The sequence below is a fragment of the Silene latifolia genome, chromosome 1 (assembly GCF_048544455.1).
Source record: "Silene latifolia isolate original U9 population chromosome 1, ASM4854445v1, whole genome shotgun sequence".
NCBI lineage: Eukaryota > Viridiplantae > Streptophyta > Magnoliopsida > Caryophyllales > Caryophyllaceae > Silene > Silene latifolia.
The window spans coordinates 192,550,719-192,575,610 of record NC_133526.1 but is presented as its reverse complement, the minus strand read 5'-3'; the positions used below and the strand labels follow the sequence as shown (position 1 = coordinate 192,575,610).

The 24,892-nt window shown below is 40.1% G+C and overlaps 2 protein-coding genes across 3 annotated transcripts; both read left to right on the top strand.

Annotated features, from left to right (window-relative positions):
• Positions 1-1,910: 1,910 nt before the first annotated feature.
• On the top strand, positions 1,911-3,343 carry LOC141614476 (uncharacterized). The gene is made up of 2 exons (XM_074433223.1): positions 1,911-2,065; positions 2,654-3,343. Exons 1-2 carry the CDS (start codon positions 1,996-1,998, stop codon positions 2,992-2,994), a joined length of 411 nt encoding a protein of 136 aa, XP_074289324.1. The 5' UTR covers positions 1,911-1,995; the 3' UTR covers positions 2,995-3,343.
• Positions 3,344-4,175: 832 nt separating this feature from the next.
• Positions 4,176-13,179, top strand: LOC141614470 (uncharacterized). Of its 2 annotated transcripts, none has more exons than XM_074433218.1 (2): positions 4,176-4,374; positions 12,550-13,179. In XM_074433218.1, the coding sequence occupies exons 1-2, from the start codon at positions 4,305-4,307 to the stop codon at positions 12,888-12,890; spliced, it is 411 nt and encodes a 136-aa protein (XP_074289319.1). In that variant the 5' UTR covers positions 4,176-4,304; the 3' UTR covers positions 12,891-13,179. The 2 variants fall into 2 exon arrangements, with proteins under 2 accessions (XP_074289319.1, XP_074289315.1); XM_074433214.1 differs by lacking the exon at positions 4,176-4,374 and adding an exon at positions 11,786-11,987.
• The last annotated feature ends 11,713 nt before the right edge of the window (positions 13,180-24,892 follow it).

The window sequence follows — 24,892 nt, the reverse complement described above, 5'->3', positions numbered from 1 at the left end:
TTTCAATAATATTTTTCCCAATACGTTGGAAATCAATTGAATTTACAAGGACGATGTTGCAAGACCGACAAATCGACAAGAATTATAAATGTATTATTTGCTGAAAAAGTTTAACAAACTCCTTTGCATTTAAGAAAATAAACTTGTAATTTTAGCCTAATTAGTAAGATAAACATAAGTTGTATTTTAATAGAACGCTTTCTACGCATTATTCATATCGTCTCTAATTGACTAAAGACAATATGTAAAATTCAGTTATAAAAGATCATTATTATCCATTTATTTATTTATTTTACATTTTTACTTTCTTTTACATTTCTTTTTTCATTAGAATACACTAGGTAATATGGAATAAAATTAGATGTTTAAGTGTCCAACCTTTTGTTTCTTTGCCGGATAAAAATGGGACCAAGATTCTTAGAACGCACCAAAACAAGACTAAAGACAATATATCAAGTACTAGAATACCAAAAGTCGTCAATGTTGAGTGAATCAATAACCACCGTGACAAAGTCAAGCGCCCTCGAAATCCAGAGACAATCTAAACACCATAAAAAAAGCAGGGAACAAAAATAGAAAGGGGACCGATAATGATTAATACAACAAGACAACAATCATAAAAAAGACAAAGACAATGAGGGCCTTAGCAAAATAAGAGTAGTTTGCAAACTTAATATTCCACTGTTTGAATGCAATTTTACGTTTTTTCATAATTTGTGTTGACTTTTGCTTCTAGGCTTTGTGAATAAATTGTTTAAAGTGCTCTCATGAAACACAAGACAATACAATTTTCCATTAATCTATATGCAATACCAGCCTTCGAAATCAGAGAATGGACATTCGTATGTTCTTTAAAATGAGGGATTCATGAGTTTTGGTGTCATTGTTCAATAAAGAGGTTGTGATTTCCAACAAGTTCCAACTATTCTAATATAATAAATTCTCAAACCCCCTTAGATATAATACTCCCTCCTATCCACCCTTTTTTTCCCCTTTGAAGTGGGCACGGAGATTAAGGGTGAGGAGTATAATATTGGTAAAAATATGAGTGAGGTTTGGTAATTGGAGAGAGGTATGAATAATAATGATTAAATATTAATAAAGGAGATGGGTGAGGTTTGGTTATTGGAGAGAGGTAAAGATAATTAGAATTAAATATTAATAAAGTATATAGTGGGGTTTGATGAGTGGAAATAGGTAAGAGTATAATATTAATAAAAACTTTCTCAAAAAGGAAAAGGGAAGAAAACCTGAATAATCCGTTTTAGGAAATAGGGAAGAAAAGAGTGGATAGGAGGGAGTATATCTTATCCTCAGGACCCTCCTTATTGCCTTGCTTAGGTATCCTACCAACATATCTTCAATATAATAAGCAAGAAGACAAATAAGCCGAATAACGCATTCATGAACGATACCGTAAAAATAAAAGAACAAAAACAATAAAACCCGTGATTTTCACGGGTCACAAAACTAGTTCTTGTGTTCAAAAGAGAAAAGGGAACAAAACGTCACTTGGAGGAAGTACTTTTTTTTTTTTTTTTTTTTTTCCGGGCCAAAACAGGGCGCATTTACAAAAGTAGGCCCAGGTTCGTGTCGACTTTCGTTCGGGCCACATCAACCTTTCAAAAATGAACCATGAGATTGAGGCATGTCTAGTCGGGCTAAATTTATCATTGTATGTGATTTCCTTTACCTTTTTGAGGCCAAGACGGACCGGGTTGACAAAAGGTAGAAGTAGGCCCAGGCCTGTGTCGAGTGTTGGGTCGGGCCATTATAGACCTTTAAAAAAATGGACCATGAAAATAGAGATTGAGACGGGCAGGGCCGGACCAACCGCCCAAATTTTCAGCTCTAGTACGCGTAATAGGAACCAATACCATCTCGTGAATTAGAATCTATTTATACCTATAAATACATGTACATAAAACACACAACTTCGTAATCACGACCCTTTAGATATTTACATTGATCAACCAAACCATACTATACGGAAATATGAGGATGTTGATGTTAGCGTTGCTGGTAGTACTACTCTTGCAAATTGTGTCTCATTGCTCTTCTTTAGGTATGTATGTACTCCATATTTCTCAATTACGCGTACTTTCTATTTGATGGGATGATTCGGTTGTACTCGTACATATTTTTGTATAAGACGGTCTTACCCAATTATCCAAGATGTTTGTATTAAAACGGTCCTTGTAACACGAGAATAATTGATTTTGGTCTTAATTATTTCTTAATTAATTTCTATTTTATGGGATAATTCCATAATTCATATTTGTTGTGTAAGACGGACTTACCCAAGAAGTTTGTAAAACGGATTTTGTAAAACAATTGTTGGGTAAGGCCGTCCTAATAGTAGAATAATTGATTTTGACAATTACTCATTTTATTTAATTCTTAAATTGTGTTTAATTATTTTCACGATTTTTATGTCGGATTAAAAAGAATAATTGCTGTGTTAGGGTTGGTTTTCTGTATATTTGCATGGTTGGATGGTTGGATTAAGAGAATTATAGGTTTGATCATTATCTTGGGTTATATATGCTACTGTGTACTTTTAATAATTATCTTTTTTATTATTATTATTATTATTATTATTGCTGACGGAATTCAAACTCAAGTCACGACTAATTTAACATGTGTGAAGCAGAGGCCCGTATGAACATTGGTTTCAGTGGCGGTCGTGGTGGAGGATTCAGTGGCGGTAGTAGTGGTGGAGGATTCAGTGGAGGCCGTGGTGGCGGGGCAGGTTTCAGCGGAAGTCGTGGTGGAGGGAGTAGTGGTGGAGGTTTCAGTGGCAGACGTGGTGGAGGGGGAGGTCGTGGTGTAGGGGGAGCATTTATTCTTGGTGGAGCAGTAGGAGCAGGAGCAGGTGCAGCAGGTGGCGGCGGATCTCATCACCACCATGGATCAGCCACTCTTAATGCCGATGTTGGTCTACCATCACTTCTCTTTCCATTAGCTCTTGGAACTTGGTTTTTATATTTCTAATTCAAGTAATTAGTCATACCAGGAGTTGTTCTTAGACATGGCAATCGGGTTAGGTTCGAGTAGATGTTAGTTCAGATTTGTGTCACTTCCGCTCCAAGTCGGGTTAGTTTTGAGTGCAGGATGGTTTGGATTTGCGCCACTTTAGGTCTGGTCAGGTCATTCCGTGTTCAGGTTTAGTTGTTTTTTTTCACATAAGGCAAGTTATGTGTTCCTAGACACACCTAATTGTGAGCAAGTAGTAATTGTAGTATGGTAGCGTTATAAGACCGGAGTAATGTAAGAAAGGAACAATTTTCATATCAAACATTGTAAGGTAAGTAGCTAATTAGCTATGTATGTGTTTTGTTTTTATTCTGCCTTGTTTGGTATTTAATCGAACAATTGTTTCATGTTGACTCGAATACAGACTCGAGTACTGAGCATCTTTGTGACTTTTCTTGGTGAAAATTGCTAAAATTTTATCATATTACGATAAGAAAAATGGCCAACTAATAGCTTCGGTACATATCACCGAAAACAAATCTTTTCCATTAAAAATGCCCTTAAACACACAAAAACAAACATCTCAAATATCAAGCATTTCAAACACCCCAAAACCAAAAACTTTAAACCCCTGTTCAAAAAATCAAAAATTACCAAGTCGGCAATATCAAGAAAAACAAACTCCGAGTTCGCAAAAAGACTTGGATTGTGGGGGAGGGTAAAGAAGCTACTAATGAAGCTGTTAGTCAAAGTAATCACAATTACAATAATCCAAGCAATTGACTAACCAAGAGAGCCTGCCTACTCCTACTTGAAATAAAAGCAACGGTCTACATCAGTTTTTGTAGTGTACTATCTTTTACACAGTTTAGGAGTATGTCCTTTGGATAATAACCACTCTAGCATACTATGTTTATACGAGTAATGTCTTTATACTGCAACTATCATTACAATTCAATACAACTACATTTTCACTCCACGTCAATGCCATGCTGTTGTACTACAATGCATTGAATTGCAAACTCAACGCCCACGGGCTGAGGTGGGCCGGGCTGACCAAAGTAAGCCCAGACCATGTCCAGGGCACGTTGGCCCTCTGAAAAGTGGACCACGAGAATACGAGATTAAGACGGGCAAGGGCAAGGGCAAGGGCAAGGCGTAAATATGAAGATTTTGATGGATAATTTATTTGGTATTTAGAAACCGTTATCCTCTCAATCTTTTTTAACTATAAATAAATAAATACAATTCATATAACCATGTCTATTACATTACGTACAAAATATTAAGTACCGTACAAGATTCATTACTTGAGAAATAGCGTAAATATGAAGATTTTGATGCTAGCGTTGTTGGTACTACTACTCTTGCAAACCGCGTCCCGTTGTTCTTCTTTAGGTATGTACACCGTATTTTTTAATTATTACTCGTACTTTCTATTTAATGGATAATTCGGCTGTATATAATTTTGTGAAAGGCGGTTTTACCTAAGATGTTTGTAAAATGGTCCTTGTAACGCAATTGCTGGGTAGGGAGATTCAAACCTGTGACCTATTGCAGATATACCATATATATTATACTTTGATATGAATATTAACGTTACGAATGCAACAACGATACCAAATTACCACTAACTACAGAAGTTGGTGTCAAGCACACAAATGTTGTAAGTAAATTTGCTGGCGAGGGTGGCGGTCATGGTGGGGGAGGAGGCGAAGGTCATAGTGGCATTCACGGTGTAGGAGGCCACGGGGGATCGAATAATCAACGTGGATTAGCCTCCCCAAATGCTCATCTTGGACTCCCAATGCTTCTGGTTTCATTAGCTCTTGGAAGTTTTTTCTGTTGTTTTTAATTAAAAGTTGAGCAACATACAGTATATTTTCTGCACATAAAGCCAATTCTTTGTTTCTAGAACTTAATGGTATGCGATAAGATACAACATATATTAAAGTATATTGTAGAGAATAATATTGATATATACGAGTATTTGTTATAGGAATAATATTGATATTGTTTGGGGCGCTTAACGAAAAAACTGATTTTACATTATGAATATTACAAATATTGGTTGTATTGTTATCATTGCTACAACAACGTGTATGTCTTACACTATTAGCAGAGGAAGAAAATAGTGAATATAAGAGAGCACAATGCTATACTTTTAGTTAAAGTGGTGATCAGGTTGGTTCGGTATGGGTCCTAAGGCGAAGGCATACCAGGTCGGACTAAATTTAATACGAGTATTATATTTTCTCTCTTTTTTGCGGGCCGGGTTGACAAAAGTGGGTATGGGACCGCATCGAGTGTTGGGTGGAGCCACGTTGGTTGTTGAAATTGGACCATGAGATTGAGATGGGTTGTGCCAGGCAGGGCCGTACCGACCGCCCAAATGTTCACCTCTACTCGTATTACGAATTATGTCACGTGAATTAGAGTTTATTTTCTATTTGAAAACCGTAATAGGAAAAATAATAATCACAACCTTTACACTACTTTGGAAACCAAATAGGAAAAAAAGATAGCGGCTGCGGGTTCCTCGTCATCCGAAAAAATAGAGAAAATATGAAGCCGTTGATGTTAGCCTTGTTGGGACTGGTACTCTTGCAAACTGCGTCTTATCTACTCTGTATTTCTTAATTACTCGTACTTTCTATTTGCAGGATAATTCGGGTGTACATATTTTTTTGTAAGACGGTCTTACCCAAAATGTTTCTAAAACCGACTTGTAACACAATTGTTAGGTAAGCTAAGCCCGGTTTACATGAGAACAACAGTTAATTGGTCATAATTATTAATATCAAGAATTTCATTAACAATTATCTCCAAGAATTTAATTGCTAAATTGGATAAGTCGGTTTTACATATTTTTTTGTAAGACGGTCTTACCCATATGGATAATATTAACGTTACGAATGTAGCAGCTCCACTGATTGAAAAAGCTGGTGTCAAGAACACAACTGTTGTAAATAAATTTAGTGGCGGTCATGCCGGAGGGGGGGGTCATGGTGGGGGAGGTCACGGTGGAGGTGAAGGAGGAGGTCACATTAGTGGCAGTCGCGGTGTAGGAGGCCATGATGAAGAAGGTGGACGCGGACATATGTTGCCAATTACCGGTGGAGCAGCTGGAGCCAGCAGAGGTCACGGGAGATCTCATGCTATCCGAAGTGCTCATCTTGGATTCCCGTCGCTTCTGTTTTCGTTAGCTCTGTTATTTTTAATTGATCGAAGTTAAGCAAGACTTAAATGGCATCTGTCACGCTATTAGCATTGGGAGACGGTTTCTCAGAAGACTAACCGAGACATCCAATACGAGTGTTAATGTAGAGTTACTATAAGATTTAGAGCAATGTGATGACGGAACACCGTGTTAGGCACAGTGCAAGTAGCCCAATGTTCTGCTGAAAAAGCCCAAACACTTGAGAGTTATTAATTGTTAGGCTAAACCCAATCAAGAAACGAGAGACCTATACTCGTTTAATCGAGAGTCGAAACATCTTTATAAGACGGTCACAGACATATTTATCTTAAATTTAAAATGGATCAAATAAGATAGATGAAGTAAATGTAAGAAATAGAGATGAATGATTTTGAATGTGTTATGTTATTCATCAAAGAGGTACAATATTTATAGTTGCATACATACATGAATATGGAAAGCGAAATAACCTAATTACCTAAACTATACAAGAGAATAGGAAAGTAAATAATTACAAGAAAGATAGAAAGAGTAGCGATCAAGGCTAAAATATACGAGAATATTCTAATGACTAACACGCCCCCGCAAGATGGACGATCCGGAGGATAGACCAATCTTGGAACATAAGGAAGTAAAACGTGGACGAGGTAAGGGCTTCGTGAGGAGGTCAGCAAGCTGATCAGAGCTAGCAATGTGTTGAACCCGAAGCTTCTGAGAGGCAATGCGTTCACGGACGAAGTGAAAAGCAATAGCAACATGTTTCATTCGAGAGTGAAAAACTGGATTGACAGAATAATGAGTCGCACTTAAGTTATCGCAGTAGAGCACGGGAGGAGCAGACAATGAGATGCCGAGGTCAGTAAGAAGAGCATGAACCCATTCAATGTCAGCAGTAGTGTCAGCAATGGCACGAAATTCAGCTTCAGTAGTAGATAGAGCCAAGGCACGTTGTTTACGAGAGGACCAAGTGATAGGATTTCTTCCAAGATAAATAATATAGCCAGAGGTAGAGACGAAATGATCCTTATCACCGGCCCAGTCCGAGTCACAAAAGGCGTGAAGACTAGCAGGAGAATTACGATAAAGTTGGAGACCAACATTGAACGTACCTTGGAGATAACGAAGAAGACGCTTGGCAGCAGTAAAGTGCAAGTCAGTCGGTGCAGACATAAACTGAGCAAGCTTGTTAACAGTAAAGGAAATGTCAGGTCGAGTAAAAGCAAGGTATTGAAGACTACCAACAATTGCACGATAATCTGATGCATTCGAAATTGGAGAGCCATGAGAGAGGAGTAACGGAGGATGCGCAGCAATGGGTGTTGGTAGAGGCTTGGCCTCATGCATTTTATACCGTTCGAGGAGATCAAGAATGTATTTGGACTGTGTAAGAAGGAGTCCTGCAGGGTTGGGAGTCACTTCGACACCCAAAAAATATGACAGAGGACCAAGGTCCTTAAGAGAGAAACGTGAGGCAAGGTTAGAGATAAAAGTAGAGAGACGAGCATGGGATGGTCCTGTGACAATAATATCGTCGACATACACCAACACATAAATAGGAGACGAGACTGAGTCACAGACGAATAAAGATGGATCCGCAGGAGATGATCGAAACCCATAAGATAGAAGAGCCGTTTTGAGTTCATTAAACCAAGCACGGGGTGCTTGCTTTAATCCATAAATAGCTTTAGACAGAAGACAATGATGAGAAGGAGCCGTGCTATTAACGAACCCAGGTGGTTGTGCCATATAAACTGTATCGGACAGAGAGCCTTGCAGGAAGGCATTATTAACATCCAATTGACGAATAGACCAATTACGACAGACAGCGAGAGAGAGCAAGAGACGAACCGTGGCCGGTTTTACAACCGGGCTAAATGTTTCTGAGTAATCAAGACCAGTCGCTGAAGAAATCCTTTGGCGACAAGCCGAGCTTTATATTTATGTATGGTGTTATCGGGATTATATTTAATCCGAAACACCCACTTACAACCAATGAGATTTCGGTCAGATTGAGGGGGAACGAGAGTCCAGGTTTTGTTGGCAGTGAGAGCGTTGAATTCAGCAACCATGGCAGCATGCCAATGTGGTATAGATAGGGCCTGTTTTGTGGATGTGGGAAGGGAATGAGGGTCAGAGAGAATGGCGGTCTTGGCGTATTTGGGATTCGGTTTGCGAATATTGTTTTGAAGACGGGTCGTTACTGTTCGTAGAGGAGGAGGAGGGGGTGGTGGAGGCGGTGGTGGGGAAGGAGAAGATGATACGTGGGGAAGGGAGGTGGGGGTTGCAGGGGTAGTAGGGATGTTGATATGAGGTGTAGAGGTGTCGACAGGGATGGATGGGGAAGGGGAAGCAGGGGAGGCAGTAGGAATGCTGGGACTGGTTGGGGTGTCTGGGACATGAGGAGCAGCTGTGGGGTTGGTAGATGGGGCAGGATCATCAGTTTCAGGAGGGAGGATGGGGAGCACGATTTTGCACCAGTTGGTGGAGGTGTAATCAGGACGAGGAGTGGTGTTTGTGAGTGTGGGAAAAGGGAACACGTCTTCGACAAATTTAACGTGTCGAGATGTGTAGATGCGGTTAGAGGTAGGGTCGAGGCAGTGGTATGCACTTTGTGAGGCGGAGTATCCCACAAAGATACAGGGAGAGGAGCGAGGAACGAGTTTGTGAGAGGCGTATGGACGAAGCCATGGATAACATAAACATCCGAAGCTCCGTAATTTGATGTAATTGGGAGGGGTTTGGAATAGTTTTAAGTAGGGAGAGCTATTGTATAAGGTAGGTGTGGGAAGACGATTTATAAGATACACGGCAGTAGTGAAGGCGTGAGGCCAGAATTCAAGGGGTAGACAGGCGTGAGAGAGGAGGGAGAGTCCAGTTTCGACAATGTGTCGATGACGTCGTTCAGCATACCCATTGTGTTCTGGGGTATGTGGAGGGGAGGTCATGTGAGTGATGCCGTTTGTGGATAGAGACGGAGTGAGTTTGATAAATTCGCCGCCGTTATCAGAGAAAAATTGTTTAATTGGTCGATTAAAAAATTTTTCAACAAGGGCTTTGAAGCGATGAAATATAGAGAAGGTGTCGGATTTCTTTTTGAGGGGATAAAACCATATATACTTCGTAAAATGATCGACAAAGATGACATAATATTTAAAACCATCATGAGATAAAATAGGAGAAGTCCAGACATCAGAAAAAAGTAATTCAAGAGGAGCGGTAGTACGAAAAGAAGACTCGGAAAATACTAATTTGTGACTTTTATTGATATCGCAGGCATTACAATTTGAGTAATCTAAAGACGGAATTTTTAAAGAATAATTAGTACGTAAATAAGATAGAATAGATTTGGACGGGTGTCCTAATCTATGGTGCCATGCGAGTGAGGGAGCTAGAAGACCAATGTGAACTTGCGGTGAAGGAGGATGCCAGAGATAGACGCCGTCTTCAAGATTTCCTTGAAGCAGCACTTGGTTCGTGGTGATGTCCTTAATAAGAAAGGAAGAGGAAGAAAATTCAGTTTTAGCATTATTATCACGACAGAATTGAGCAACAGAAAAAATTTTACGAGAAATACGAGGAACATGTAAAACATTGCAAAAATTTAATTTGGAGGTGGCAGTGGAAAACGTGAAGGAGCCAATATGAGAGATAGAGAGTGAAGTACCATCACCGATGATTACATCGTCTGAACCATCGTAAGGAGAGTGTAGGGAAAGGTTGGTTAGATCATTGGTGATGTGGTGACTAGCACCACTGTCAACGATCCAGGGACGGGAGGTAGAAGGCATGGTGGCAGCAGCCGTGTGAACTTGCGGGTGGGCTGGTTGTCGATTGGTGTTGTTGTTGTTACGGGGTGGTGGGAAGGGAAGGTCAGGGATGGTGAGGGTTGGAAAATCTCGCTTGAATTTGCGACATATAGTGAGGTAATGGCCTGGATGTTTGCAGTATTGGCAACGGCCTTTGAAAGGGGTTTGGGTCTCAGGTGTGGTAGGAGAGTCGGGTGTGGGAAGGAGGGGTGGTTGGGTAGTGGAACGATTATAGGAACGGTTGTACTGAGGACGGGTTTGGGCGGCCAGAGCCGTGACTGGGTAAGATGTTGGTGTTGGTGGAGTGGTTTGTGTAATGGTGAGTTCATGGTTAATGAGTTTTTCGTGGAGGGAGTCAAAGGATATGGTTGTATCACGGGCTCTTATAGCATCGATAACAGATTGATAGGTGTTATCGAGACCACGAAGAACCTTGGCGATGATGTCTTCGGCATCCATAGGCTTGCCAAGAGCGGCTAGTTTATCGGTGTAGGTTTTGATTTGGGTCATATAGTCGGAGATGGAGAGATTTCCTTTGGAAAGTGAGTCAAGTGTATCTTTAACTTGGAGGATGTGTCCTCGGGATGGATTGGCATACGTGTTAGCAAGGATGAGCCATGCTTCACGAGAGGTGGTAGCGTTGGTGAGGAGGGATGCAATGTTTGTTGGTAACGTGCCGATGATGGCACCAAGGAGAAGACGATCCTGACGTAGCCAGGAGTTGAGAGCGGGATTGGGTTTGGTTGTTTTGTCGTCGTTGGTAACGGTTGGAGGAGGAGCGGGATGTGTGCCATCCACGAATTTGAGAAGGTCATAGCCAAAGAGGATGTTTGATATTTGTGTTTTCCAATTGAAGTAGGTAAGGGGGGTAAGTTCTTTGCATTGGGAGAGATTGACATCGAGGAAGGGAGATTTGGGATCGTTGGGATTGGGGATTGTGTTGCCATGAGGAGCCATGGGAAGGACGGTTGAGGGGAAGACCGAAAAAAATTGATTGTGAATGAGTATGACGGATCTTACAAGCTCGATACCATGTAAGAAATAGAGATGAATGATTTTGAATGTGTTATGTTATTCATCAAAGAGGTACAATATTTATAGTTGCATACATACATGAATATGGAAAGCGAAATAACCTAATTACCTAAACTATACAAGAGAATAGGAAAGTAAATAATTACAAGAAAGATAGAAAGAGTAGCGATCAAGGCTAAAATATACGAGAATATTCTAATGACTAACAGTAAAAAGGCGAATGTTTAGACACTAGTAAAAAGCTTATATGATCTATTGAAGTGTGGTATCATTTAATTCACTTTAAACTTAAGACAAATATTGCAATCTTAAGAGATACTCGTATCACCTGATATATTTCCTCCGTTTCTTTTGCTCATATCTTTAGCTACACATTGCTGAAAATTATAAAAATTTGATATTCATAATGTACTCGATAAGACGATTACAAAAAGATCTCACCTGACTATTTTTTATATTATATATTAGAAGTTATAATGAAGATTCTTATCACTTGTGAATATTGCCCAAAAAGCAAACGTATACAATTCATTGGAACAGAGTATTAAATAAAGAAATCAAGGAAACGTGAGTAAAAAAACAGACCAAAAGGTCTGGTCGGTTTGGGTCACCGAGTTGAGGGGTGCCAGGTTTGGGCCGGGAAGTAGGCCTGAGACCGAGCCGAGCTCTGGGTCGGCCATATTGACGTAGGAAAAATGGGCCCATGAGATGGATGGGGACGGATTGGACCACCCGCCCAAATATTCATCTCTCACAAGTCACAACTATAAATACATGTACTTCAATGACTCGAGACATGACACAAAATTGTAATCACAAATTCACAAGCGTCACATTACTCGGAAAACAACCAAAGAAAAAGAAAGAACGCGCTTCTATTTTAGTAGCTGAAACGGGAAATATGAAGATGTGGATGTTAGCGTTGTTGGTAGTACTACTCTTGCAAACCGCGTCTCATTGCTCTTCGTTAGGTATGCATTTCTTGATTACTCTCTATTTGGCGGAATAATTCTGTAATACATATTTTTGTGTGACACGGTTTTACATGTTTCTAAAACGGACTGGTAATAAGTTGTAAACTTGTAATACAATTGTTAGGTAAGAATAACTAATTTGGTGATTAATCATTTGATAATATCAAGAATTTAATTAAGAATTAGTCTCAAGAATTTATAATTCCGTAATATTTGCATTGGTTCGATGGTTGGATTGATCATTATCTTGTTTTATGGCTGACGGAATTTAAACTCAAGTCACGAGGATTGTGACATTTGCTGAACTATTCTGTTTACATTTGAAATTTCAACTGGTTTAGACTTTTAGTCACCAATTAAGAGTTATTGATGAAAATAACATGTGTGATACTTTTTATGATGAATGATCTTGTTTTATTGTTGACGGAATTGAAATCCAAGTCACGAGTATGGTGACATTTGCTGAACTATTTTGTTTACATACGAATTTCAACTGTTTTGGTCATCAACTAAGAATTCTTGGTTCCGCTACTGAGATAAAAAATTGTGTGTAATGCAGAGGCCCGTATGAACTTTGGTTCCAGTGGTGGAGGGGGAGGAGGAGGAAGAGGGGGAGGATTCAGTGGCGGTCGTGGTAGCGGAGGAGGAGGAGGATTCAGTGGTGGTCGTGGTGGTGGGGGAGGATTTAGCGGTCGTGGTGGTGTTCCTAATGGAGGGGGAGGTCGTAGTGGCAGTAGCGGATCATATCCTTTTATTGGTGGAGCAGCAGGAGCAGGTGCAGGTGCAGGTGCAGCCAGCGGGTCTCCTCACCACCGCGGATCAGCCACTCCTAATGCCGATGTTGAATTACCGTCTCTTCTGTTTTCCTTGGCTCTTGGATATTTGTTCTTATATTTTTAACTGAAGTCGAGCAAGAGTAACTAAGTAAGTATCGCGTAATTCAGTAAGTAGTAAAACCAGGAGTAATTTTTAGACATGGCAATCAGGTTAGGTTCTAATAGAGGATAGTTCGGATTTGTGCCACTTCAGTTTCAGGTCGGGTTTATTCTGTTTTCATGTTTTTTCACAAGAAGGCAAGTTCTGTGTTCCTAAAAATCTTGGATTGTCTGTTTCATTGTTTAGCCCTTTTCTTGGCAATTAGCACATTTAATTGTGAGTTGTTTTCATTATTAATGAAGGAATATTGCAAGAATTGAAGGAGCCATGTGTTTGGTTTCTCATTTTGTATTTTGCTCCTTTCAGTTTCCAACTTTTCATCTAATTCTGAATGGCTGAAAACAGAACATAATCCTAAAAATATCAAGTTATCTGAAGAAACGTGAAAGACAAAAAATAGGAGGAAATTGTATGTATTATTCAATGAATGAAAACAGCAATTACATCGTAGCTTATATACTATAGCTATAGAAAGCCCTAGAAACTTAATAAAATTACAATCTTTATGTGCAAGGCAAATATAATATACACATTACCATAACAACCAAGATACGGTATGATATCGAATCATACCATATAATATCGTATCTTTCTATACTCCCCCTCAAGTTGGAGCATGGGGCAAACCAATGCCCAACTTGCCCTGTAAATACTCGTAAGCTTCAACTCCCAACGCCTTCGTAAAAATATCCGCTAACTGCTCCTTACTGCGTACATGGGAGGTCGAGATGGTCTTAGCTGACAAATGGTGACGAATAAAGTGACAATCTATTTCAATGTGCTTTGTCCGATCATGAAAAACGGGATTCTTAGCAATATGTATCGCTGCTTTATTATCACAATAAATATGCATAGGTTGATGATGATTAACTCCAAGGCATTTCAAGAAAGATTTCAACCAAAGCAATTCACTCGTAACTGCTGCCATTGCGCGATATTCTGCTTCGGCAGTCGATTTTGCAACGGTAGCTTGCTTCTTAGCTCTCCATGAAATTGGGCTAGTACCCAATGATACAAAGTACCCCGTCAATGATCGACGGGTTAGTGGACATCGCGCAAAATCAGAATCAGAGTATCCATGGAGCTGTAAGTTCGAATTTCGATTGAGAATAATGCCCTTGCTTGGTGTTCCTTTGACATATCGAAGTACTCGTAAAACAGCATCCATATGCTCCTTGCGTGGAGCATGAACAAATTGCGACAATACATGCACCGCATAAACTAAGTCAGGCCTCGTAATAGTTAAATAGAGAAGACGACCGACTAACCTTCTAAATTGCATGGGCTCCTTGAGCAAATAACCATCAGTTAGCGCCAAGTTGTGGTTGGGTTGAATAGGCGTGGCAATTGGTTTAGCTCCTTCCATACCTCCGTCTTTGACAATTTCGAGTGCATACTTTCGTTGGCTTAAAAAAAACCCTCTCGGCCCAGATGCCACTTCAATGCCCAAGAAATATCGCAATCGTCCGAGGTCCTTGATCCCAAAACTACTGTCGAGAAACCCCTTGAGACGCGTGCATGCTTCATCATTGTCACTGACGATAATCATATCATCAACATAAACCAAAATACCAAGGAATATCCCATTGCAATTGTATGTAAACAAGGAGTAATCCGCAAGAGACTGAACAAAGCCATATTTCTTTAAAGATTCGGTTAATTTTGCAAACCAATTTCTCGAGGCTTGCTTTAACCCGTACAATGATTTTAATAATTGACACACTTTATTCGGCCCTTGTGATTCGAACCCCTGTGGTAGTCTCATATACACTTCTTCATCTAAATCTCCATGAAGAAATGCATTGTTCACATCTAACTGCGTAATCGACCATCCTTTGTGTAGTGCAACAGTCAGAAGGCAACGCACACTAGTCATTTTAGCAACCGGCGCAAAAGTCTCATGATAATCAATGCCTTTAATTTGGGTGAAACCATGCGCTACCAACCTTGCTTTATAGCGCTCGATTGTGCCATCGGCTTTGTATTTCACCTTATACACCCATTTGCAACCAATAGCTCGCTTACCTGCCGGCAAATTAACAATCCTCCAAGTGCCATTTTCTTCTAATGCATTGACTTCTTTCGACATCGCCTCTCGCCATTCTACCTTCGTGGCTGCCTCGTAATAATTCCGAGGTTCCTGAATATCATCAATAGCAGCTAGAAAGCATTTGTGAGCATTAGAAAAACAATTGTTTGTAACATAATTATCTATTGGATAACGGGTACCTTTCTTACGAATTGACGATTGGACTTCGTGAGCTTGATGCGTGGGGTTTATTATACGAGTGGATTTGCACAGATAGTCTTTCTTCCAAGCCGGTTCAAATTTTTCACCAGCACCTCGTCCCATTGGTACACTTGTTTCGGTCTGGTCTGGCACTCGTTCACCAGCCTGTTCATTGACAGGTTGTTCCTCAACATCATGTATCATTGTACTGCTATCATTTCTCTCTTCCCTCTCGTCACTGCGTCCCTCATGTCCCTCTGAGTCATCATCTATGACATGCTCTGTTGGCTCATAATTCGTCATCGGTGGTTCATTATTTGTTCTCTGGTAGTTGCCCATAGGGGTGTCCTTGCCAACGTCCTTATTTGTAACTCCCATGGGAAATACATGTTCATAAAAAACCACATCCCGTGACTCATAAATGGTGTGTCGAGCAAGGTCATAGACTTTCAATCCCTTCTTACCATGGGGATAACCAATGAAGATACATCGCTTACCTCGTTCGTGAAATTTGTCATTCGGTTTGTCTTTGCTATGGGCGTAACAAAGGCAACCCAAAACACGTATATTATCTAAACTTGGTTTCTCGCCATGTAACAATTCATAGGGAGTGAGACCATCAAGTATGCGAGTGGGTGTTCGATTGATTAACTAGGCTGCAGTTAAGACACACTCCCCCCAAAACTTGAGTGGTAGTTCGGCCTGAAATCGTAGGGCACGGGCCTTTTCTAAGATATGCCTATGCTTACGTTCTACCCTCCCGTTTTGTTGTGGGGTATCTATATTACTCGTTTGAAAAACAATCCCATGTTCGTTATAATAGTCTTTCAGAGTTCCCGAAAGAATTCGGTTCCATTATCACTTTGTACGATTTTAACTTGCTTACCAAATTGTGTCACAGTCATTTGGCAAAAATTCTTTAATAGTTGGCTTACCTCTCCTTTATCTCTCATGAGATATACCCATACGCTCCTGCTATAATCATCTACTATAGTCAGAAAATAATGGGCTCCTGACAGACTGCTCGTGCTATACTTACCCCATATATCGCAATGGATTAAACTGAATAATTCCACACTTCTTTTATTATTCAACTTAAAAATTGATCGTGTTTGTTTAGCACGACAGCACGAATCACAAACATCGTCTAAATTCCAAGATAAATTTTTGCCAACTAAATTAGAAAAGGAAGGTAAAATACTATGAGATGGATGACCTAGTCTCCTATGCCATAATCGACCATCACTGCTTGCCTGCGTCCTGGCCACGGTTCTTCTAGCAGGCTTTAGATAATAAACCCCATCCTTGTGCTCACCCCGTCCAATCGTCGTCTTCGCGGATTGGTCCTGTATAACACAATGGGTAGAATAAAATGTTACAATACAATTATTTTCTTTAATTAATTGTTGTATTGAAATTAATTCACAATTTAAGCTTGGCACAAATAGGACGTCTCTTAAGACGAAATCACGGTCCACAGTTACTTCTCCATGCTCACATGCTACGATCGTGGTTCCATTGGGCAGAGAAACAGTAGAAGGTACTCCTTTCTTTATATTTGTGAGTAATTCCCGTTTTCCCGTCATGTGGTGTGATGCACCACTATCTAATAGCCAGTTAATAATAGGTTCATTTGCATTACCTGACAATTTTTGACTACCTTCGGATTTGCCCACCAGTAATTGCGTATTTGTGTCATCTCTTGCTCTGTGAATCCTTGCTTACTCGACTCACCTTCATTCGTGGTGGCTGCGTTAGCTGTCTGGTGGCCTCCTCCTTGTCCTCTGCCTCCACGGCCGTAGCCTCTGCCTCCTCTTCGACCTCTTCCTCGGCCTCTAACAGGTGCTCTCTCGGGGTATTTCTCCCAACAACTGTCTCCAGTATGGTACCACTTCTTGCAAACTGCGCATTGTGGAGGTTCATATTCGCCCATTTCCTTACCACGTCCTCTACCGTCTCCTGTGCTAATTTTCGCTGCCATGGCTGCGTCATTAATTTCTTCTCTCAGCTTCGTCACATTCATGTGTCGTTCTTCTCTCAGAACCAGTGCATAAGCTCTGCTAAGGGTCGTAATCTCATCTTCCATTAACAGGTTTGTGCGAATGTTGCCGTAGAGAGTTGTGTCGAGCCCCATGAAAAACTGATGGACTTTCTCCTCTTCTCGCTCTTTCGTCAATGCCTTCGCAGCTCCACAGGTACATTGGGGAACTTGACTATAGTTTCCTAGTTCATCCCAAATTGCCTTCAATCGAGTGTAATATTCAACGACCGATTGATTTTTCGTTTGTTTACACTCGTTCAATTCTCCTTTTAACTGGTGTACACGAGGTGCATTACCAGTCGAGTACCGTTCCTTGAGTTCTTTCCAAATCTCCATGACGGTCCCTGAAAACGTGATACTTGGGTGAAGTCTAGGTTCAATTACATTCCTTAGCCACGATTTTATCATGGCGTTGCACTGTCGCCACGCAACCGACTGAAGAGTCTCCTCTTCTCCTTCGATGACTTCCGACCGTTTTATGATTCCCTCGACGAACCCCAATTTGTTCTTGGCGTCGAGTCCGTTCCGGACAGTATCTGCCCATAAATCATAGTTTTCACCATTAAAAATCAGATTTGTCAAAGACAAGTTTGGACTATCAGATGGGTGTAAATAGAGCGGCGAAGATGGAGCAATTTGTTCGATTGTCTTGCTACTAGCTCCCTTCTTTCATTCGCCTCCTTTTCCTGTCTCTCCCATCGTCATTCTGATGTTTGTTTATTTTGTTTTCTTTGTTTGATTTTTTTTTTTTTTTTTGCGGAAGGTGTCCTCAGGATCCTAACACGCTCTTGATGCCATGAAGAAACGTGAAGGACAAAAAATAGGAGGAAATTGTATGTATTATTCAATGAATGAAAACAGCAATTACATCGTAGCTTATATACTATAGCTATAGAAAGCCCTAGAAACTTAATAAAATTACAATCTTTATGTGCAAGGCAAATATAATATACACATTACCAGAACAACCAAGATACGGTATGATATAGAATCATACCATATAATATCGTATCTTTCTATATTATCACCCACCACATTAATTGGCTGATAGTTTTTTGTTGTTTTACGCGAAATAAGACTCCCTCCGTCTTAATCATTTGTTTACTGTGATGGAGGAAATATCACTGAATCATTTTGAAGTCATGAGAAGGTGTTAAGAGAAATGGTGAATGTTCATGCAATCCCGCAGAAGAAACCTGACAAGTGTTGGGATTTGAGAATGTTGTAACGACGCGTCCCGTTACCCAATAGATTATCGATTAAGGTGATAAGACAAAATATAGCAAATAACAAATAAAGTGACACACAAATATAGTAGTTCACCAGTCAAATAACTGGCTACGTCCCTGAAGGAGAGCAATTTTACTATTGCGGAGATAATAGTACAACAATAGATCGGTACACACGCGCTCAATAAGAGTCAAAAGTATACCTTATTCTATCAATAAAATAGTAATCTCAAAGGGACAAGGACAAACGATCCTGTGGCCACCAAGATCCGAACAGACTTCTTCCATCTCCAAATTCAGACGAACGCCAATCTACTTGAATCCGGGACAAACTGAAGCTTCCTCCCGGAGGTAACCTCACAAATCGACTCTCATAAGATTGTGCTCACAAATATTATCTTCCTCTCCTTAACTAACCTAGACTAATACCCTTAATAAAAGATTTAGACTAATTAGGAAACAAAGACTAATAAGAAATTATATAATAATTTCCTAATACAAGAAGACTAATTGCCTAAAACAAAGACGAATCTCACGTGGAACCCAAAACCAATAGAATTAGGAAAGTAGGAGAACCCACCAACTTTCCAAAATACTAAGCCAAATTCCATGTAGAATACGTACGAGAGACAACCTCCTCGTACAATACCTTTGCTTTAACTTGTTTCTTCTTCTTGCTTAACTTAGTCCGTTTTCGACACAAATTCAAGGCACAAATTCCTAACAATCTTCATCTTGATTTGAATTATCCAAAAACGAACCAAACCCAGAAACAGCTTCAATAGAGTTGGTTCTCAAGTCACTATCTGTCTCGATAGTCTCCACTTTGACTTGAACACAACTCACAAAATGGATAAACGAACCAGATGCAGCAGAGGCCCAACACGGGATATTCACGCTTCCGCACAACAAGTGGTATCAGATCCCAAGGTTAAATGGATGAAAGGCGTCATAGGTCTTGTGGGACAGAGACCATTTATGCACTAGAACTGTTGATCAGATAGACCCTTATCAGGTTGGGTGTCACAGGTCTGGTGGGTCCTTTCCAGGTTGGATGCCAGAGACCGCTTGTGTTCTATGACTTCTAAAGTGGCGGACCCGGTCCAGGGTATATTTGATGCAGAGGATGTTCGATATGAATGTGTAGCAAATTCTCAAAAAGGGCACATGGACATGCAGGCTCAGGAGCATGTGCGGGTACTCACTTGACCAGGCGGTGACAAGTGGTGCAAGACATGGCTCGTGGTACCATGGTGTGTCGGCTAAGGGGAGATTATCAAGACGTGATGTTTCGGGTGTCTAGAAGTTGGGGCTGTAGAGTGGGGGGGGGGTTTTCATGGAGGTCAAGCTCTGAGTCAAGATGATGGTCCTTGGTTTGAGGGGAGGATTGTTAGGGTGCAAACTCTTGTCCCACATCTGTAGAATAAATATGGAAGATCATCTTTATAAGTGTCTACAAAATATAATAGTACGAGGCCTTTTTGGAAGGAGCCCAAAAGCAAATCCGTGAGGGCTTGGCCCAAAGCGGACAATATCGTACTATTATGGACAGTGGACAGAGATACAGCAGAGGCCCAACACGGGATATTCACGCTTCCGCACAACATAGGGCTTGATCCTGCAAGTCGGTCTTGTAAGAAGCATTCGCTGACAGTAGGCAGTAGTACATTTACTGGCAATTTTGGCCACTTCCTGTCAACATGGGACCTGATAATGCAATGTACACTTTTTCTCCAATGAGGTCGATATCTCCCCCTCCTTCACCATCTAAGAACCTTTATCTACTACATTCCCACAAGTTTTCTTTGTCCAAAAGTCTGTCTGCCCTATGAAGCGGATTTGGCACACGATGATCCAAATTATCAAAGCTTTTCCTGGGACCTGATAATGCAATGTACACTTTTTCTCCAATGAGGTCGATATCTCCCCCGCCTTCACCATCTAAGAACCTTTATCTACTACATTCCCACAAGTTTTCTTTGTCCAAAAATCTGCCTGCCCCATGAAGCGGATTTGGCACACGATGATCCAAATTATCAAAGCTTTTCCTGTCTCAAGGAACTGTAAGCTCATTACTTCTGATTAAAGTGTTATGGTCTAAAACAAGCATCAAGAAATTGGTTTGTAAAGCTAACTGAGTCATTAAAAAGGTATGGTTTCGTTCAGTCTCTAGCCGATTATTCGTTCTTCACGTATCATAAGGACAAAGTTTTCATTGGAATTTTGGTTTATGTCGATGACATGATCATCGTGAGTAACGATGAAGGAGCAAGCACTCGGTTGAAACACTTTCTCAATACCAATTTTGGGATAAAAAACTGGGGGCGCTTGAAATATTTCCTTGGGATCGAAGTAGCAACGGGACTAAAAGGACTTTTCCTTTGTCAACGAAATTACGCAATGAAAATCATAGCAGATGCGGGAATGGAAGGAGCTAAGCCACTTGATATTCCTATGCAACAAAATCATAATTTAGCTTTGGCAAAGGGTTATGCCCTGAAGGACCCAATGAAGTATAGAAGAATTGTGGGTCGATTAATATACTTAACAATTACCAGACCAGATTTAGTATATTTTGTGCATATTCTATCCCAGTTTGTTCATGAGCCGAGGAAGGAGCACTTGGAGGCAGCTTTGCGAGTGTTGCGATATGTGAAAGGGAGTCTGAGTAAGGGAATCATTATGGATAGGAGATCGTCTTTGCAGCTCTATGGATACTCGGACTCGGATTGGGGTAGATGTCCTTTGACTCGACGGTCTCTCACTGGTTATTTTGTTGCGTTGGGTAACACGCCAATCTTCTGGAAAGCTAAGAAGCAAGGGACGGTATCGAAGTCGCCCGCAGAGGCGGAATACCGACCTATGGCAGGACTGACTAGCGAGTTGCTTTGGTTAAAGAGTTTCCTTTCGTCACTTGGGATCGATCATACGCGACCAATGGAGATGTATTGTGACAATCAAGCGACCTTACATATCGCAAAGAATCCTGTGTTTCATGATAGAACCAAGCACATTGAAATCGACTGTCACTTCATCCGGACTCACTTGCAAAATCGTACCTCAACCTCTCATGTTCGGAGTAATGAGCAAATTGCGGACCTATTTACTAAAGCCCTTGGATGAGAAGCCTTCGAGTATTTACAGTTCAAGTTGGGCATCGGATTACCGACTACTTCAACTTGAGGGGGAGTATGGAAATAATATTAGGAATATATTATGTAATATTATTATGATACAATGTATATTTAGTTACCGTAAATATGGGATGGTCTTTAGGTAAGTCGATGTCTTTAGGTAAGTCCAATAGAATTTCGTCTTTGGTTGATGTAGTATATATACGTACCTTGTATATGAATGCTTGATATCAATAATAACATACACATTCATACCCCCAATTACGATTTCTACAACATGTACTTCAATGAGTCGAGGCATAAACACCAGCACACAAAATTATAAGCACAAATTCACAACCGTCACATTACTGGGAAAACCTAAGGAAAATATAGAACGCGCTTCTACTTTTATTTTGTATACGCAAAATTAAAAATCAAGTAAAGTAGCGGAAACGGGAAATATGAAGCTGTGGATGTTAGCATTGTTGGTACTACTACTCTTGCAAACCGCGTCTCATTGTTCTTCTTTAGGTATGTACTCCGTATTTCTTAATTACTTTCTATTTTGACGGAATAATTACGTGATACTTCTTTTTGTGTGACACGGTTTTACATGTTTATAAAACGGACTGGTAAGTAATTTGGTAATAGTCATTTGATAATATCAAGATAATTTTAGTAAGAAGTAGTCCCAAGAATTTATAATTCCGTAATATTTGCATGGTTGGATGGTTGGATTTAGAGAATTATAGGTTTGATCATTATCTTGGGTTAAACTACTGTATACTTTTCAATTTTCATAGTTATCATGTTTTATTGTTGGCGGAATTTGAACTCAAGTCATGAGTATCGTGACTTTTGCTGAACTGTTTTGTTTACATTCGAAATTTTAACTGTTTTAGACTTTTAGTCACCAATTAAGAGGTTCTTGGTTGCTCTACTAAGATGAAAATAACTTGTGTGATACTTTTCATAATGAATTATTTTGTTTTATTGTTGACGGAATTGAAATCAAGTCACGAGTATGGTGACATTTGCTGAACTATTTTGTGTACATACGAATTTCAACTGTTTTGGTCATCAACTAAGAGTTGTTGGTTCCGCTACTGAGATAAAAAAAATTGTGTGTAATGCAGAGGACCGTATGAACTTTGGATTCAGGGGCGGTCGTCGAGGATTCAGAGGCGGTCGTGTCGTGGTGGAAGATATCCTTTTACTGGTGGAGTAGCAGGTGCGGGTGCAGCAAGCGGATATCCCTATCACCACGGATCAGCCATTCCTAATGCCGATGTTGGATTACCGTCTCTTCTGTTTTCATTGGCTCTTGGATGTTTGTTCTTATATTTTTAACTGAAGTCAAACGAGAGTAATGAGTAAGTACCGCGTAATTCAGTAAGTAGTAAAACCAGGAGTAATTTTTAGACATGACAATCAGGTTAGGTTCGAGTAGAGGATAATTCAGATTTGTGCCACTTCAGTTTCAGGTCGGGTTTATTCCGGATTCATGTTTAGTTGTTTTTTCACACACAAGGCAAGTTCTGTGTTATTAAAAATCACGTTAGGAGATGTTTGCACAATTTATGAGATAATTTCAACAAGTCAACTTAAAAAATGATATTTTCAGTATCATTTTTCTAACATATTTTCGGTACAATTTTTTTAGGAGATATTTGCGCAATTTTTAAGGAGATATTTTTCGCAGAATATTTGACAATAAAAAATGTGCAAAAAAGTCTAACATATATCTAAATTTTTAATTATGGATTGTAACTTAATCTCCCCTACTACTAAGAGAATAAAAATTCTCTTAGTTTTCCCGCCTAAAGAGACTTCTTCTTAATTGGGCCTATTTTTATGGATACTAATAACACAACAAGATTTGATAGATTGTAAATTGTGAACCTTATAAGTAGCCCACTTTTTCTATCTCATCTATCAAAGTAAAAGCTATTAATAACCCATAATTTTGGACTCTACATGTCATATTATAAGCTAGATGAGTGAACTCGATTTCGTATAAATTTAAACTTATATCATATTTATATGTTACCTCTTTTGTTAGAAATCTTCAGTTATTTATTATGTAAATTTTTGTCTTAGTAATATGAACTATTTTTTGAAGGATGTAAAATCACTTATGTATTTTCTATTAGAAATATAAAAGTGAAAACATTATTTTAATAATTCGTAAATCGTCTTTTTCGACGCAATGAATAATTTTTACTGCTTTTTGTTTTAAGGTCAATACGCGTTTTAATAAAATTATACAACTAACTTAATAATTGTACTATCAGTGTCATAAATTAGTTGCATGTAATGGTATAAAATTATTGTGTTATTTTTAATGGTAAAAAAATAACTTAACTTAAAAGGTCTTCTTATGGTAGTAAACTTTTTTTTTCAACCTCTTATTAATATTATATTTAGTAGTGTTCCGGGAGTAATTCCGGAGCAGGTATAGTTACCACCCTTGGCTTTGTAGAATAATGTCTTTGGTTGGTGTTCCGGGTGTAATTCCAGAGCAAGTATCGTTACCACCCGTGGCTTGTAGAGTAATGTCTTTGGTTGGATTCTTCCTGTCCTTATCGTCCCTCTCGGCCTCTCCTGCAACAATGAACGAACTGAGGGCTTGGCTTTGTGCCAAGCGTACTCACTCCGACGCTCAAGTCAGTAAACTCAAAGGATTAAGTTGTGTTACTTGGCTAGATATGTATTGTAGAGAGATAAGGGAGATATTACCAGATGAATAGTGTATTTAGGTTAAGTTGTGAGATCCTTTCCTCAATGAAGGTTGAGGAGTATTTATAGGCTTTCACCTTTTGTCACGTAGTGGCCAAGTGGCCAAGTGGCTTATCAGGTGGAAAGACCGTTCTACCCTCGGCCGATGGACCTACGGCAGGCCGGCCGAGGGTCTTGGATGTGAGTACGCGGATATGTGCCCCGGCTGGCGGGTTGCCATGCCGACACCCTGGCTAGCAGGCCGATGGGCTGCATCGGCTAGGCAGTCTAAGTCGTTGACTTGCTGTGGATATCTTTGACCTTGCTCAGTGTGTTGACTTGGTCAGCGGTGCAGAATATGCCCCATCAATTTGCCCCCAGCGTAGTCTATGCCGTGGTATGGGCTCCGATGTATGCCGAGCGTATATTCTGCAGAGTAAATTTCGAAAATCTTTCTGTATCGGTGTCCTCTTGTGTATCGGCGTGGCTCTTGCTAGGCCGTACCATATACCATATCCCCCCTCCACATGGATGCGCGAAGGGTATCCGATGTGGAAAAGAACAAGACGCTGGCCGAGACCAGGGCTGAGAGCGCCGGTTGAATTTGATTGCCCCCGGCCGGTGCTTCCTGG

Bases quoted from the DNA above. Each gene is read 5' to 3' on its own strand.
- LOC141614476 (XM_074433223.1), top strand. From the start codon at position 1,996: ATGAGGATGTTGATGTTAGCGTTGCTGGTAGTACTACTCTTGCAAATT. The intron at 2,066-2,653 runs GTATGTATGTAC...TGTGTGAAGCAG, and splicing joins GTCTCATTGCTCTTCTTTAG to AGGCCCGTATGAACATTGGT.
- LOC141614470 (XM_074433214.1), top strand. From the start codon at position 11,801: ATGACTCGAGACATGACACAAAATTGTAATCACAAATTCACAAGCGTC. The intron at 11,988-12,549 runs GTATGCATTTCT...TGTGTAATGCAG, and splicing joins GTCTCATTGCTCTTCGTTAG to AGGCCCGTATGAACTTTGGT.